This window comes from Protopterus annectens, chromosome 9.part0 (assembly GCF_019279795.1).
Source record: "Protopterus annectens isolate FY-2018-M chromosome 9.part0, PAN1.0, whole genome shotgun sequence".
Classification (NCBI taxonomy): Eukaryota; Metazoa; Chordata; order Ceratodontiformes; family Protopteridae; genus Protopterus; species Protopterus annectens.
In genome coordinates, this window is record NC_056743.1 from 1,279,126,865 (window position 1) to 1,279,145,105 (window position 18,241).

An 18,241-nucleotide genomic window follows, 5' to 3' on the forward strand; every position below is an offset into this window, starting at 1 on the left:
TGGAAATGCTGCACATCCACAAGTCAAATGGCCCAAGAGTAACTCGCTCTAGGGATCTCAGCCTAGCTTGTGACATTAACAGATCATGTTGGGGAGACAGATATGTCTCCCAGAGACTGCCACTTCTTTGGAATAGACTTCCTATTCACATAAAACAGAGCTCCTCACTGACTCTATTCAAATGCAACCTTGATAATTGGATGGGAGACCGCAAATTTGCCCCTGAGGTGGCATCCATGTCCCTCATGGACAGAAGTAGCCGGTGCTGATCACAGACCCACTCTGTTCATAAATTCGTTCTGTGATCTACCCAGAAAACAACAAATGGGGTACTTGGGATTAACATAGCTAGGCTTGTAAAGGCTCTAGGGCCACTAACCTAGTAACCTCCTATGAACGTATGAACCTATAGTACAAATACAAACTCAGGTCTTCCATGAAAAGAGGGTACTAGACTCAGTTACCTACCCAGTGTCAGTTCTGATAAATCAATCCATCAAAGAATCATATTTTCCTTTGTAATGGAAACAGTCTTACATAATTCCTCCACACATAGGAGGTGTCACACTAGATCCACTAGAACTAACAAACTAGAGACCATCTGAAATCCAGCCACCCCACTTCAAAATCCTTGAAAGGTGTATGCAAATGCATGCACCAGAGAGTTTTAGATGTACACAAAAGTAATCAATCCTGTTCCAGATAACATTGTTTGAGATCAGGCCATATTACTGAAAAATCATTTTTAGTGGGTTATTATTATTTATGCTATGTGTATTAATTATAATGAATACATTTTCTGGGTTCCATCTGACAATGTGCAATGCCTAGTAAAATCACCCGGTTGCAAAATAAATAAAACCTTGTTTTTACTGAATTATTTCTAACATTAGGTTGGTGTAAACTAAAGTCTTGATAGTAATTAACATATATGTGGGTAAGGACATAGTACAGTTTAAAGAAGGAAGACCTTCAACCTTTATTTCATTCTGGCAATCAGATAATATTTTGTGATTGTCTCATTCTTTCTGCCAACATCCTTTTAGCACTATTCTAAGTAATTTGATGCCTACTGTTGTACTGAAGAAAGAAAACCAGCTGCAAGTGCTCAAACTGTTTCATATGAGGGCAAGAAACTGAATTATTCTCTGAGGAATGCAACATACAGCACGGCTTTAGTCATGGTCTTGGCACAGATACTTTTCTGCATGCCACAGTCATCTGTAGCAAAGCTGTCAGATCTCCATTCATAGTTTTCTCGGTGGCATCTGGTATGATCAGGCACTGCAGCCTTCTGAAGCTCCTAGCCTCAAACAGGCTCATTATCAGTGTCTGTAGATTACTTAGTAGGGTCACTAGTGTATGGGGGAATAGAATACATCACCGCTCCTTACAGACTCTGCCCTACCTTCTAGGTACAACTAGTGAGCAATCTATAGGCTCTAAGGAAGAGCCCATTTTTGACTCCAAATTCCAGAAGGCTGCGATGGTTAGCAATATCAGATGCTTACAAAGGGCTATGAACTGTGATTCAAGAACTAACAGGTAATGGTGTCAACCCTGTGCCAAGACCAGGACCAGAGCCACACTGCCTTATACATTTAAGAGTATTGCTAATGGGTCTATATTATATTCTTGAAAGTCGACAATGTTGAATCTGACATTGTCGACATGAGAATATCGAATGCTCAGAATCTCGAGCGCGTAAACGGAAATCTCCGTCAGGGGAGATTTCTGTTTACTGCAATGTAGTGCGGTCTCGGATTTGGTATATTTAAGTAGCAGGGGGGTGTGGGTGCTTTTTTCTTTTTTTGTCTTTTTATAAGGTCGATGTTTGAAGACATCGGCCATACTGTGTCGACCATATGTTGTTCGATGTTTTCAAACGTCGATCTTATAATATAGACCCTTGCTAATAAGGTGTTGGAGAAGCTGAGCGTATATGTATTTCTTCAGAATTTATGAGAAAAGGGAGAGAAGGCCAATACAGCAATAATTACTGAGTGAGGGATGGGCAACTCCTTTATGTATGGGCACTCCTTGGGTCTGTTTCCAGGCTGCAGGAGTCTTTCGCTCTTTGATTAAGTAGGTGTTTAGTAAGAAGTGCACAGATAATGGAGGCGATAGTGATGAATAGTAAATAGGGCAGTGTGGAATATGTGGACATTGGCTCTGGATGATTGTCATTGTTATGACACTCCAACCCCATGTGCAAAAATTGGAAAAAATGGGGTCAGGATGGATGGACTATAGAATGCTAAAGCTAGAGCTCACGTATTTTCCATGTTAAACAGAACATATGGTGGGAGAAATGGGCATTGATAGTATCAGTAGGTTAAAAGAAGTTTTGTGAGAGGTGCATGAGGAATAAATGTCATACTCACCCACAGCTTTTCTTCCCAGTACACTGCATCCAGTAGCTTCACTATGTTTGTGTGATCACAGGATGCAAGTATGTTGATTTCCACCACGTAATCCTCCAGCTCATCTTCAGTATTAACATTAATTACTTTGGCAGCAGCAAGGACACCGTTTGTCTTACTCTGGGCCTGAAAGAAAAAGGGAAACCAAATTACATAGTGTACATATTTTCATGACAATAACCAAAAATTCAAAGCTTCATAACAATATCATAGCTGGTAACAAAGACGTAGATGGCTAGCAGTCTAACTGTGTCTGAGAAAATGTATAGTGTCCTACCTGAACATATGAACTTAGTGACATTATATTCTGTGGATATATACTGAGAAATTTCCTACTGTTAAAACTTTTGATGTCATGCCAACCAGCCACATTCCTCTGTTACCCAAGTGGTCACCTCTTGACCTTTTGACCACTTGCTGAAGTGCTCTTTTAGCCAGGTTTAGACAATGTGGGAGGCTGATGTCATCATTTTATCAAAGTGGGTCCACCTCTTAGAGACTTGGTATAGGCAGTCAGTGATTTCTTTGCAGTTTATTAGCACTTCTACAAATCACCATAAAACATCCATTGATATCACCATGTTTCTTTTATTGCACAGCTTCTAGTGCCTGCTGTATGAGGCTTTTTTCAGGGCTAAAGCATTCTCTACTCTAACCCTTCTAGATATAGGCTTAATCCAAAATATGGATGACAGTGTAAGCCTCGTTCATGACATGGCTCAACCCTTACTAACTCTGGTAGCTGATTCTCTGAACATTTGCAATGGACATATTATACATTTCTGTTTGTTCAATATAGTCTGAGTTAGTTGTAAGTAATACACCTGGAGATGAATATATCACAAAATGTAAAAAGCAGGATATGAAACCACCAGTATTCTGAATGAATAAAAATAATACATGATTTAGAAATTGTAATGCAATGTATCCACTTTACAGGGCTATTGTCACCCCAAAGTCAAAATTACTGTAGGATGGTGGAGTAAATCATCTGTTCTAAATCGCCTGAATATGAACATCTATAGAAATAATACAGCAAAAAATGAACCCCACACTACCTTGGAAAGGATTTTACTACTAGAAGTTTGCTATGAAATTAAAGCCCGTCTCAGTCAGGAATGCTCTGCAGGTCAGTGGAAGGCAGTATTACAAAATGTGGGTTTTCTATAGATATATGTGTCCAATTGCCCATTTTTGATTTCAATATCCAGATAGTTAATGTAATCAGCACTAACCTTTAAGGTAAACTTCAAAAACATAGAGGTCAGTTCCAGTTGACAGATGAATTCAAGAAATTGTTCTTCATTGCCTGACCATAAAATAAAAATAATATCCAGGTAATGGAAGCACCCAACACAGTAGGCAAACAGTTCTAGTTTAAACGCGGCTTCAATTTCCCAATGGAGGAGAACTGCATTGGAAAAAATGGGGGATGCTTATGACATCTGTGGAATTCTTTGTAGGAATTGGACTATTTTGTAATGTAATGATGAAGTAAAAGTGCATTTCAATTGTTCTCCCACTTTCACTTTCAAAAATAGACAGTGCATCAACAGGATTCTTGAAAAACCTTTGAAAACATCTATGCATTTCTCCTACTTGACATCTAAATGTGGCCATTACCATGAGTGCTTTTTCACTGACACAGAGCTGGGGTGAGTGCTAATGGAGAAAATACAAAAATGGAAGAATTGTGGTAGATTTAATCTTGCAAGATGCTGTTCTTGCTCTACCTTTTATATTGGCAAAATCATAAATGCACTTAACAAAAGTATTTACCAGCACTTATACAGCATTGCCAGGAGAGAAAACAAGAGTGCATCCCCTTGTGCTGATTTCAGTAAGTTCAGATTCACGGTGCTCAAGCAGATCAATGTGGTTTCGTACTCTGGAGATTGGCCGAATACCTTCTACAGCGGGAAATGATTTGACAACTTCATCTAGATGCAACTACCTATCCTGGACTTAATTATGCCATTTCGATCTGCAGTGACTTCAAATTTCAAGCTGCTACAGTGTAACATCTTAAAACAGCTCTTACTTTTCTCATTTTTCATTGGTTCTTCACATAAGTTTACAGTGTTCATTGACTGATGGATTAGTGATTTTAATTAGTTATTTGAAAAGTTTCATTCTTAACAACCTCAACATTTTTATTGATTACCAAAACTAGTTTACACTGGCCGTTGGCCAATATTATAGTGATTTTGATTTGGTATTTACAAAGCATTCTTTATTAACAGCATTGGTGGGTTTTTACTTTACTGGAATTCATAAATTCCAGTGGCTTGGATCAGCTTGTCCACACCCCCCACCAGGGGCAGCAATATCCTGGATCTGGTCATTAGCAATATGGGTAACCTGTATTCCACACCAGAGGTCAACTCCTCTCTGGCCAGATCCAACCAAAAGCTAATTACCCTAGACATCCATATCTCACCTCCCCCCCCCATTAAGGAAACCACCATCAAAAACTACTCCAAAGCCAACTTCATACTTCTTAAGACAGAAGTGGCAAACTTCACGACAGCCATGCAGGTAGAAAATAGAGGTATGACTGCTGAATCTTACACAAAAATACTGTATAAGCACATACACGAGTGCATGGATTGTGCCATCCCCAACAGAACCAAGATGCTATCCTCCAAAAAAAGGAAGCCAATCTGGTGGTCCCCTGCCATAAACAAACTCTACAACAGAAGGAAGAAGCTGTTGCAAGAAAGAGTAAAATCCCAAGATTGGAGAAAATCCCTGGTCAGCTTCAGCAAGAAGCTGAGATCCCTCATAAAATCCTCCAAAGCAAGTTATGAAAATAAAATCGCCATTGATTCCAAAGACAACCACAAAGCATTCTACAGCTATGTCAAGAATCTCAATGGCAACACTCGGATCTGCTCCGAGTTATAGCACAATGGCACTAAATATACAGAACCAACCGAAATTGCCAGTATCCTGGCAGATAACTTCAGTACTAACTTTAGCCCACTCTCATCCTCCAAAGGGCTCATCTTAATACTGGAAGAATGCAAAGCCCCTGTTATCACGGATGAACAAGTAAAGACCGCACTCTCCAAAGCCAAGAACAGCATCCATGGGACCAGACAACATCCCAGGCTGCATACTGCATGAACTACAGAATGAACTGGCACCCCACCTAAGTACCATGTTCAATCATAGCCTCACCTCAGGCTATGTGCCTACTGAATGGCACACAGCGATGGATATCCCACTCCACAAAGGGGGTGCCACCACGGACACCAGAAACCAATGCCCCATTAGCCTGATGAGCCTGGTCTGCAAGGCCATGGAACGTATCATCTTGGAGCTTATAAACATAGGTTACCTCCAAACCCTGGACCCATGGGTTTGGTCCTGGGTCCTCTCCTGTTTGGCATCTACTCCTCTGAAGTGCAGGCCAACACAGAAGGTCTTTGGCTAACAAAGTTTGCAGATGACTGAAAACTGGGAGCCTTAACAGAATCACCTAATGATCTAGACATTCTACAAAAAGGGCCTCACAGAGACAGATGCTTGGTGTCAAAGTCATGGCCTCAAGCTCAATGCCAAGAAGTGCAGTGCCATCCCCTTTGGGAAAAACTCGGTACCCATGAACTACCACATAGGCGGTAGCTCACTAAACACTGAGAGTATGATAAGAGACCTTGGGACACAGGCGGACAGTAGTCTCTCCTTTGATAATCACATTGCCACAGTAGTCAGGAAATCCTTCTACATGGCACACCTCATCACAAAAGGGTTCTCCTCTTATAAAAAGGAGGTCATTGTTCCTCTCTAGTCATCCCTCATCAGACCCATTATAGAGTACAATACCCGTTTGGCATGTATCTCACAAGACATCTACAACAACTGGAAAGGCCACAGAAATACCTCACTAAGAGGAATACTAGCCTCAAACAGATGCCATACACAGACCATCTCAAAAAACTCCAGCTCTATGCCGTTGCATATCGCCTACTCAGAGGTGATCTCTGCCTAACATACACAGCTATTTCAAACCTGGAGCTGCTGGACATGCTACACTTAAAGAAATCCCAATCTCTCCAAACTGCACACTCCAGGGACCTAAACCTTGTCACCACAATAAAGAGAACATGCTGGAGTGATAGATTCCTGTCACAGAGACTTCCCATACTCTGGAACAAACTACTCATTCATGTCAAGCAAAGCTCCTCATTGGCCCTCTTTAAGAAAAATCTTGATGACTGGATGAGAAATAGAAACTTCATCCCAGGGATCACTTCTGTGGCACTACTTGACAGGGGCACAGGAAAATAACTTTCTTGGGTGGCGAAAGCCAGGGAACCTTTTTGGCTAGGCTTATATAGGCCCCAGGGCCAATAGCCTAGTATCTACCTATGAACCTATGAACCTGTGTTCTATTATTAGATATCAGCAAAAAATTCCATGGACCACCAGGCTAAAAATAAAGTTCTTTAATCCAGAGAACAGCAGCAAAACATGGTAAGCGCTTTCTGGAAAACTCCCTTCATCAGACAGATGAATGTATCTCACAAGACATCTACAACAACTGGAAAGGCCACAGAAATACCTCACTAAGAGGAATACCAGCCTCAAACAGATGCCATACACAGACCATCTCAAAAAACTCCAGCTCTATGCCGTCGCATATCGCCTACTCAGAGGTGATCTCTGCCTAACATACAAAGCTATTTCAAACCTGGAGCTGCTGGACATGCTACACTTAAAGAAATCCCAATCTCTCCAAACTGCACACTCCAGGGACCTAAACCTTGTCACCACAATAAAGAGAACATGCTGGAGTGATAGATTCCTGTCACAGAGACTTCCCATACTCTGGAACAAACTACTCATTCATGTCAAGCAAAGCTCCTCATTGGCCCTCTTTAAGAAAAACCTTGATGACTGGATGAGAAATAGAAACTTCATCCCAGGGATCACTTCTGTGGCACTACTTGACAGGGGCACAGGAAAATAATTTTCTTGGGTGGCGAAAGCCAGGGAACCTTTTTGGCTAGGCTTATATAGGCCCCAGGGCCAATAGCCTAGTATCTACCTATGAACCTATGAACCTGTGTTCTATTATTAGACATCAGCAAAAAATTCCATGGAGCACCAGGCTAAAAATAAAGTTCTTTAATCCAGAGAACAGCACCAAAACATGGTAAGCGCTTTCTGGAAAACTCCCTTCATCAGACAGATTGCTTCAATACAGTCACGGTTTTTAAAGACAGTTGCATCCAATCAAAAGTCAGAAATCAAATGAATGGTCTATGCCCCTTTAGAATAGGCTTTAAAGGTACAAACCCATTTAAGCCAGGGCTCCTATCTGCCCTGAGCTGTATGATTCACTGTACTTCACAAGATTCAGTATAATTTATAAGACCCCCCCCCCCCGGGGTTGGAATTAATAACTTGTAAGGCCATAAAGCTAAAGGAATGACCCTGATGCTTACTTACATGTTGGTGTAAGGCATTATGTTCTTTTAAGCATATGGCAGAAAGATGCCTCAAAATCCTTTGTTTCAACTTACAGTTAGTTTTACCTACATAAAATGAGGTGCATGACTTCCATCTAGCTAAATATATGACATTACTAGTGTGACAGTCGGCATATAACTTAGGACAGTATTGTTTATGATTAAGTAGATTGACAAACATATTAGTACTCGAAATATGAGTGCATGCTTTACAACTCATACACAGATATGTACCAGTCTTATCAGCTACACTAACTTTTTTCATCCTATTATTATTAGTGCAAAGAATGTTTCAGATTCTTATTCCATTTAAATGTAAAACTTGGAACATCACCAACTAATCCCCGTATATCATCATCAGTCAATAAAATTCTCCTATTGTTACGTATGATATTACATATTTGTACTCCTGTAAATTTCAATATAATGTTTCTAGAACTATTTCTTTATGCATAGCATCTTTGATTATTGTACTTTCAGACTGTGACTTTTTAACTACTGTGCTATTGTATTGTGCTTTATTAGCTACTGTTTCTTATTAATTGTTTTGCCTGTAATTGTTAATTTCTTTGGAGATTTTCTCCCCGGGTCTCCATTGAAAATGGGCTACTTGCCCAGTCGGACACTACCCAGTTAACAAATGTAAATAAATCATAAATAAATAAATGTACCATTGATGTCACTACTGTATCTGATATGTAGACTAAGATTGTTCTTCTCCATTCTATTATTACATTGAGATCTATTATATACACCATATCTAGAAAATCAGGGGGCTGCTCTAGTTTTTCTATAGGTTCATAGGTTCATAGGTTCATACTAGGCTATCTGCCCGAGGGCATTTACAAGCCTAGCCCATCGTTTTGTGGCTTACGCCACCCCTTTAGTATGGGGAGCTATACCCATTATTTTGCTGTGCCTCTGTCGAGCAGTGACGCTGAGGTAATCCCTGGGGTATATCTGCGATCTCCCATCCATTGGTCAAGATTTCTCTTGAACAAGGCCAGCGAGGTGCTCTGCCTCACATATACCGGGATTTTGTTCCACAGCATAGGGAGTCTTTGGGTGATGAATCTATCCCTCCAGCACGTCCTATTAATAGCCGTGTCGAGGTTTAAGTCTCCGCCCTTGTGGCTCTGATGGATCTAGATTTTTGAGGTGAAGCATATTCATCAAATCTGGGTTTGACATGGCCTTGTATGTTAGGCAAAGGTCACCTCTGAGCAAGCGGTGCGACTGAATAGAGCTGGAGTTCTTTCAGTCGGGCAGCATAGGACAGATTTTTGAGACCCTTTATCCTTTTGGTGAGGAACTTTGTGGCCTCTCCAGCTGCTGCAAGTGTCGGGTCAGATACATTCGAATGGGGCATTGTACTCAATCATTGGTCTGATGAGTGATGAGTAAAGGGAGACTATGACCTCCCTTGATCTAGATGAGAATCCCTTCATGATGAGGTGGGCAATGTAGAAGGTCTTCCTAACTACTTTAGCTACATGGGTGTCGAATGACAGACTACTATCAACCTGGGTCCCCAGGTCCCTGATAACTTCTTCTGTGCTCAGTGGATTGCCACCTATTTGGTAGCTGGGGTAACCTTGTTTTTCCCGAAGGGTATGACTATGCATTTTTTGGCATTTAACTTTAGGCCGTGGCTCTGGCACCAGTTATCCGTTTCTGTGAGACCCTTCTGAAGTTTATCTGTGTCAGATGTGTTTTCTACTATGGCGCCCAGTTTGCAGTCATCTGCAAACTTTGTCAGCCATAACCCTCCTGTGTTTGCTTGTACTTCGGAAAAGTAGATGCCAAACAAGAGTGGGCCCAGGACTGAGCCCTGTGGGACACCACTTGTGACAGGCTTTGAGTCTGACATGGCGCCAGCAACTCTGACCCTGTGGGTTCTGTCACTCAGCCAGTTTGCAACCCATCTTGTAATGTATGGGTTAACATTTAAGCTGATGAGTTTTTCAATGATACCCGAGTGGGGTATTGTATCGAAGGCCTTCGCCAGATCGAGGTAGGCTGTATGAACTGCCTTTCCCTCATCAATGGCTTTGGTGACTGTTTCGAAAAAGTCAACCAAGTTTAAAAGGCATGATCTGCCTTTGACAAAGCCAAACTGGGTTGGATCCAAAGTCTGCAAATTCCCTATGTCTTTATTTATGAGGTCCATTATGATCCTCTCCATGGCTTTGCAGATAAGGCTTGTCAAGCTAATGGGCCGGTAATTTCCAGGGTCGGTGGAGGCACCGCCTTTGTGAAGTGGGACCACAGTTGCAGTGCGCCACTCCCTGGGTACGTATCCTGAGGTAAGACTTTGATTAAACAGCTGTCCTAGCTGTGGGTTTAATTCCTCATTGAGTTCGTGGATTCGTATATTTTGTACTGTCCATAACAACCTTGTTCTCTTCATTAGGCTGGTAACCTCTAGAGACTAGATGGGAGGTAAAGTCATGCACCTCAGATTGAAATTGTTCATCTTCTGTATATAATCTTGACATCCTAAAAGTCTGACTTTTAATAATGTTATTAAAAACAGACCTCGAATGCATACTATTTTTAACTAATAAACTATTTCTATAACAAGGTTTCCCAAAACAGATGTAAAAATTTTGTTAAAAGACTTAGATTCCAATTTCACATCTAAAAAGTCAATCTCAGTATATGAAAATTGTAATGTAAAACATAACAAAACAGGTGGTAGATTCTAAGTATAAAACAAAATCTCTTAAAGCTTCAGCTGTCCCTGTCCATAGCAAAAAGACATCATCCACGAAATGACAATAATAAATTAAAAATTCTTTCCATTAATGGTCAGCTTTAAATATGACTTCCTCTTCCCAATGGGCTAATACTAAATAGGCATATGAATTAGTGCAGGGGGTGCCCATGGCTATCCCCCAACATTGCCAAATGTTGTTGTTCAAAGAGAAATACATTATTTTCTAAAATAACATTAAGTAATAATATAATCTGCATCAAAGTTTTATTACCAAAAGAGCTGTGTGTCCACAAAAAATGCTTGATTGCTTTGAGACCAAAATCATTAGGAATGACAGTGAATAAATTTTGTATATCTAGAGTCACCAATAATAAATGTTCATTAAAAGTGTTGCCAGATAAAAAATCATATAAAGAAGTAAAAAAATGAGCAGCATCTTTCAAAATACTTGGTACAGAGAATACAACTGTTTTTAATTTAGATTCAACCCAAAAAGAACAAAGCTCTGTGATCCAGCCCCTGCCTGATACTATCGGATGTAGGGGAGGACCTGACTTATTTTTATGTATTTTGGGTAAAGCATTAAATATTGGTATAATTGGATGTTCTGCCATTATAAAATTATAAATCTCCACAGAAAAAAATGTCACAGTCCCTTAACTCTAAAATCAAATTATTGATGTCAACAATGATACGTTTTACCTCAGAGGGAGTAACTTTAACATAGGTATCTTCTTGTGGCTTTACTTTATTAAAATAACAAATAGCATCCATTAACACAGTTGCCCACCCTTATCCACAGGTCTTATTACTATTGCCTTATTATTAGTTAGACCTCTAAAAGCACTCCTTTCCTCTGAAGCTAAGTTATAAAAACATTTACTTTTAGAGTTTTTAAAGCACCTAATATCATCTTCACAAGTCTTTATGAAGGTGTCTATCACTGGATGTACCGGTGGAACAAACATACTCGGTTTTTTTAAGGATACCATTATATTATTAGAATTATTACCAAACATTTGTTTCAGTTGCACATTCCTACCAAATTGTTTTAAGTCTAAAATAATGTCTGTATATCTTGATGGTTCAGCTGGAACATAATTCAAACCAAGCTGTAAAGGAGACAAAGTAATGCTAGACAAGTTATAAACAAGTTCATTGGTACCTGCAGTGAAATAGATATCTTTCTCCATTCCCACTCCCTGCTTACGGAGTGTACTCCCTGTCCATTCACTTGTAAATCTGTTTTTTTTCTCTTTTTCTTTTTTACTGGGACTGGTAGTTCGGGAAAAACCAGTGTAGAGTACAGAGTTTTTGGTCTGGCCCCTAGACCAAGGTCTACTGAAGCCATTGCATCCATTGTAGGCACATTGCTGTTCAACCTGTTGGTTTCAGCAGTTCTGTCCTTTCCTATGTACTGAGTTGACACTACTGACGAACTTCCTGCCACAGAGTCTACATGTGACTGCTGTGATTGGCTTGGTGTAAGTTCGATAGAAGCTAGAGGATTCGCTGAAGACAACTGCTCATTCTCTCTCACAGTAGCACTCACTTTATCACCACTAACATTGTGAACCAAGTCATTTCTATCTATTCTTTGCCGAACTTTCGGCCAAAGAAAAATATTACCATTACAGAAGTCTTAAGTACCTGTTTAACTTCCTTGTTTTGACTTGCTGTAACTTAGTGTCACACTAGTAATGTCATATATTTAGCTAGATGCAAGTCATGCACCTCGTTGTATGTAGGTAAAACTAACTGTAAGTGAAACAAAGGATTTTGAGGCATCTTTCTGCCATAAGCTTAAAAGAAGAATATAATGCCTTATACCAACATATAAGTAAGCATCAGGGCATTCCTTTACCTTTATGGCCTTACAAGTTATTAATTCCAACCCCCAGAGGAGGGGATCTTGTTAATTATACTGAATCTTGTGAAGTACAGTGGATCATAGAGCTCAGGGCAGATAGGAGCCCTGGCTTAAATGGGATTGCACCTTTAAAGCCTATTCTTAAGGAGTGTAGACCATTCATTTGATTTCTGAATTTTGATTGGATGCAACTTTCTTTAAAAAACATGATTGTATTGAAGCAATTTGTCTGATGAAGGGAGTTTTCCCAAAAGCGCGTACCATGTTTTGTTGCTATTCTCTGGATTAAAGAATTTTGTTTTTAGCCTGGTGGTCCGTGGAGTTTTTTGCTGATATTTACTTATTTTGATTATTTACTGCTGTGGACCTTCAGTGTCTTTCAGCTTATCTGCTTTTATCCTTATGTTCTATTATTGGCTATTTTTGTTTGGGGGGTGTCAATCTGTCAGGGATTTTATTGGGTATAAGGTTGGGTATTGTTACACTCATTAATGGTTTTGAAGATGTCTTTTACAGACAAAAGTGCTTAACTGTGGTTTTAACAATAAAGTATTCCTTTGACTTGTGCTGCCTGTTCTTTTTTGCTTTATTTTTGGATATTTACTACATTCCAGCTCCAGGTGGTTCCTCCATTTTTTTGGATTATTTGAAGTCATCAGATATATGAATATGTGTTTATACCTATTAGTTATTTACCAGGGAAATATTTCAGGTAGGGTTGCCACCGTTTCAAATACCCAAAGTGGGACATTTTTTGTAGAAACGTGAAATTATGCATGCCAAAACATACCCAAGGTCAGTGGAAAAGACAGAATTTCAATCTTTTGCTAAAACAAAAGCTTATTCTTGTAGAATTTGAGTTGCTTATGCTATTTCATATAATATTTAGGTGTTTCAGATACCAAACAACTGCTTTAGGCAACTGTTAAAGAAAACTTAGGAAATATTTTGTGTCCTAAAATCTCAGGACATTTACTGTTTTTTAATGTTTTTTACAGGACACCGCTGCCCAAAGAGGCACTGTCCCTCACAAAGAGGGACAGGTGGTAATCTTCGTTTCAGGTGGCTCTTCAATGAACCTGAAACCTCAAAATTGTCATTGAAGATCCATGGTCTACCTTGGTTAGCAATAAGTAAATAACTAAATAAAGTTAGTAAATGCCACATGAATATTTTTTGTGTACCCCACCCACATAACCATCAAGCATCCCCCTAAGCTGCTCTATATTACCTTCTTCTTCTTTCGGCTGCTCGGTGAGGGGTCGCCACAGCAGATCAACTGTTTCCATTTCTTCGTTGTTAACCCGGGCCTCGACCGATCCTGTATGTATATCTGTACTGTTGTCTGCATGTATGATTTGGCAAAATTTTATGCCGGATGCCCTTCCTGACACAACCCTCCCCATTTATCCGAGCTTGGGACCGGCACAAAGAAAATGCACTGGCTTGTGCATCCCCAGTGGCTGGGTTCTTCTCTATTCCTATTCAGCAAGCAGAGAGTCCAAGTCAATTCATTTCCTGCCCAGGAAGTGGCATAATCCCTGCATGATGAGAGCCTGACAGGCCCATTTTTTCTTTGTTAGTATGAAAGGGGGTTCTCTTTTGGGGTGAGAACCTATTGGCTCACTTATTATCCTTAAAGGTGAGAGTCTGACACAGACAGTGGTGGCAGTATATTCATTATATGCTATGGAGTGGGGCATTTTTATTTTACGCACCTAAGTCTCTCCTCTCATGACTGTCAGTTTCTCAATATCTGGTCCAGAGGGGACATGCCTGTTTCTACAATGTTGTGTTTGCGCATATACAATATGACAGTATACTGAATGCCAGAGTGTTAAATCACTTTGTTTTCATTTGTGGATTGTAATGGATTTTCTTTTAGATGAAGAACAATTGTAAAACTAATTATTGCTGCTGTATCTGTGCAAATCCTTGCTGAAACACCTGCAGTAGTTTTTGTCGGTTGTTACATTTGCTGTTGACTCTCTATTTTGTTGTCCATTGCCACTGATCACTTTAGTCAGTCCAAAACTCAGTTTATCTACTTTGGTAGTGCAGATTTTGCTACAACATTAGCAATGGTGGCAGAGTGACTCCATTTCCAAAGTTCAGTAGCTTTTTCTGCTTCACTCTTTGCTGTCACTGCATTAACTTTAGTTTTTTCTTGGTCTGCTCAGTCTACTGGTGACCTACATGACTGGGCTACCCTTCATTGTTTTATATTACTCCAGTAGTATAAACAACAAATGCCATTAAATTACACATTATAATCTTGAAATTTTCTGCTCTTGAGTTCCAGTTCCAGTTTGTTGCCTGAGCAACTTCAGAGCAAATTTCTGTCAATGTAAATGTTTTCTTACTGGTATTTAGAAGTTGAAACTGAAGCTGTAAACTAATGTTACGTTTGGATTTGTCTTCAGTCCTTCTGGCATTTACTTCATTTTGACTGAAGCTTCACAGCTGCCTATGGTTTTATAAAACTTGCTAGTGTCCTTCGACTGTATTGCAGTTAAAATCTCAATGTTTCTTATCACTGGTGTTAATTTTGGCTTTGTATGCAAGTGGCTTTTGTAATCTATGTTCTTTGAAGACAATGACACATATTCTGTGTGATTAGGACCTGCTACGATCATTAATTTTTCAACTCCCGTAAGCTATTTGTTCAGTTATTCCTGCATTTGGTACATACTTGGACTCGTTTTCTTTGAGATTTACCTGTGCCTACGACCACTTGTCATTTATGAACTGCTTTGTATATCATTTCCCAGTTTGTTAGTGATCAGATGCTCATTCTTGTGGATTTCTTCGAACTATGGATGGTGTTGATCAACGTTATTGATCAATTGTCTCTGTTCATTCAGAATGTTTTGGCAAAAATGTATTTTGTATGCATATTTTGTAAATAATGACCATGGTGCTCTCCTTTAACTGTATTATTTCAATGTAGCTCTAAAACCAAAATACATGTATAATGACTAAATGCTCTTGTTTTATTGCAAATTCAACATTTATTTTTGTGGTGATTATGTATTTTTGGAATCTACACCAGAGAGCCATGCCATGAGTAGTGTTTTTGGTAAATTAATGTTTGGGTATACTGTTAGTGCAAGAATGAAAGCAGATCCAGTAATAAAGTTTGCATGGGAGTATGGCATACTCTTGCACGTTGCTGAACCAGCAATGCTATAGGTTTACTTGATGAGCAGAGTTTTATGTTCAAATGTTTAAGGAGAGGATGGCGGTATATGATGGATCCTAGGAATCTGTTTATGGTTGAGAGAGTGACAGAGAGACAAACACACACACACATACCCAGAAGAAATGAACAAGTGATAGATGATGGTTCTTATGAAGCTGATTGCAGGTAAGGATTGATAAAATATTGTGGAATGTTAAGTAGCACTGTAGCAGGGACCCATTCAAAATGAGCAGACTTGTTACAGTGAAGAGTTTGTTTCAAGTCATTTAATGCTAAATAAAAATATTACTTTTGTATTATTTTTGCCAAAATGTGATTTTGAAATATTTGCATGCAATGAGTGTTTGTGGGTGAGGCTTTTGGTACTGACAGTAATACACCTTAGCAATGTTGAGCTTTGGCCTGTTGGGTAAGAAAATAGTGAATACAATAGCTTATTATTAAATGAATTGTCAAGTGTTCTGTATTGTGAATGAAAGCTTAGTCTATAAAACAATATATTTGAACTCAGAGTCTTTAGTTTTGACTTGTTGCTTCAATAAGCAGATTTACCAGGAAGGTGGGCATTTGGTTGAGTTTGGGGAAACAACCAAAGCGCTTTGCTATACTTCCGTAAATAGTTACAGCCAGCAGTTTTTCTGATTATCAGCTTAGAAAATTGGTGTATTTTAAGAAAGTTCAGAGAAAGGTATTTATGAATCAGTTTCCCACAACATCTATGATGATGGTCTCCAAACTTACCTCTTATAACATGTTGTCTACAATCGTCCCTCTTAGAAGCTGCCTTCTTGTCAAAGACTGAAACGCAGAGTGACCTTCATGTATATGCAGCTTGTGATTATTCATTAGCCCTGCCATATTCTCCCTGTTGTAGTGATAAGTGCTCCTTTCTGGCCTCTCTGTCCTATCTGATATTGATCAGAGCCATGTACCTACACACCCCTCACCTGCCATAAATATGTACCACCCTATCTTGGCCCCCATTGTCCTATCAATGAGCAGTGTGTTCTTTACTGTGTAAATGTTGTCTGGCAATTAGTCTACAGGGTAAGGCTCTCAGCTGTCAGTCAGCTGCTTCCTACAGCCAGGTGTACATGGCTTGATTCCTTCAACATCCACTTGCTAACTATGTGACTCTGAGCAAGATACCTGACCAGAAAGAGCTTCCAGATTCCCCCTGAAAAGAGACACTTGTATCCAGTGTGCTTACCTGGTTAACAACTCTATAAAAAATCCCCACTGATAATCAGTGCAGCCAAACCGTTACCCTACACCCTCACATACCATGATCAAACAGCCTGACCACTACCCATCCAGCATATCAGTGTCTGATCTGGCCCTAGTACTGCCTGAGATCAGATGAGAGTCACCTCTGGTGCACAACACCTGACATCCCGTTTGCCTCATTACTTTGTTAATGAGCTACATAATGATTCCATTAAAGAATCTCAACTCAGTTATTAGTAAGGGTCTCTGATTTAACATACTGCATTATATACCCTCCACTTTGCTGCTTCTACAGGGACTCCTCCTCCCTGCCTTCAGCATTCCACCATTCCATCTTCTGCTAAATTTCCAGCATGGCTACGCTGTGTCACAAAACATTGATGGTCATGAACGTAAAATAACCTCAATCATCAATATTCATGAAATGTAGACAGTTTGTATGGTAAGGACTATGTTTAATTAGGATGTCCAATACTACAAAGGTAACAGAAAAAAGTACAAACAAAAGTATCTACTGGTAGCCAGAGGATATACAAATTAAAAGTCTAGAATTGCATTGGACGTTGACAGAACATTATGGGGAAAAAAACATTTCCTAATTTCCACATGAAATAGGAAATGAACTGAAATTATCTCTCTCTTGGAAAGAAAAAAATAGGAGTGGTGATGGATGTCCATTGTTTGAATCTCACAATGGAGAAGGTTTTACTTGTAGAATCAAGTCTGAAGTAGGTTGTTGGGTCCATAACACAAAGAGCTAAAGCCCTGACAGTGACTCAAATTACCCAGGATGGATTAGTGGCCTGTGCACTGGAGGTACTGTTAAGAGGGGATGGGAGCAAGTGGCTGAAGTTGGATCACCCTTAGTGGGATGAAAGAGCCAGCCTGACTCACTTCATGACTAAAACCTTGTAGAGGCCGGTGTCACAGCATACAAAATGACAAATAAAATGTGCATGCCTACCAAGCTGCATGTCTGCAGCACCCAAAATTGGACACATGCATAAGAGGCTATGGTTCAATTGAGCAATACTGTGGGACTTCCACACGTGTCAGGTTGTCAAGTGGAACTGCTAGGGCCCAAAGTTAAAAATCAGGCACCTGCTATGACTAACTGGATAACAGCTAATGCTCTGGTTACCTCTCACCTGCAGTAGTGGTTGCTATAGGAGATAAGCACTGAAAATCTAATTTTGATTGAAGCACAGGATTCCCCCTCTAGGGTGATGTGGGTGCAGCAGCCAAGATAAAAGGGTAATATTGGAGTTGCAAGGTTTATAGAGGAAGCATATAAAAAAATGTTTGAAAGAGAATCCTTCT

General features: G+C 39.7%; 1 protein-coding gene across 2 annotated transcripts in view; it reads right to left on the bottom strand.

Moving 5' to 3' along the window:
• LOC122811999 (serine/threonine-protein kinase 10-like) overlaps positions 1-18,241 on the bottom strand; it is a 504,844-nt gene that overhangs the window by 300,241 nt on the left and 186,362 nt on the right. For both annotated transcript variants that reach the window (XM_044084213.1, XM_044084214.1), the window contains exon 2: positions 2,385-2,549. In XM_044084213.1, the coding sequence (XP_043940148.1) occupies positions 2,385-2,549 (165 nt within the window). The remainder of the gene's footprint in view (positions 1-2,384; positions 2,550-18,241) is intronic.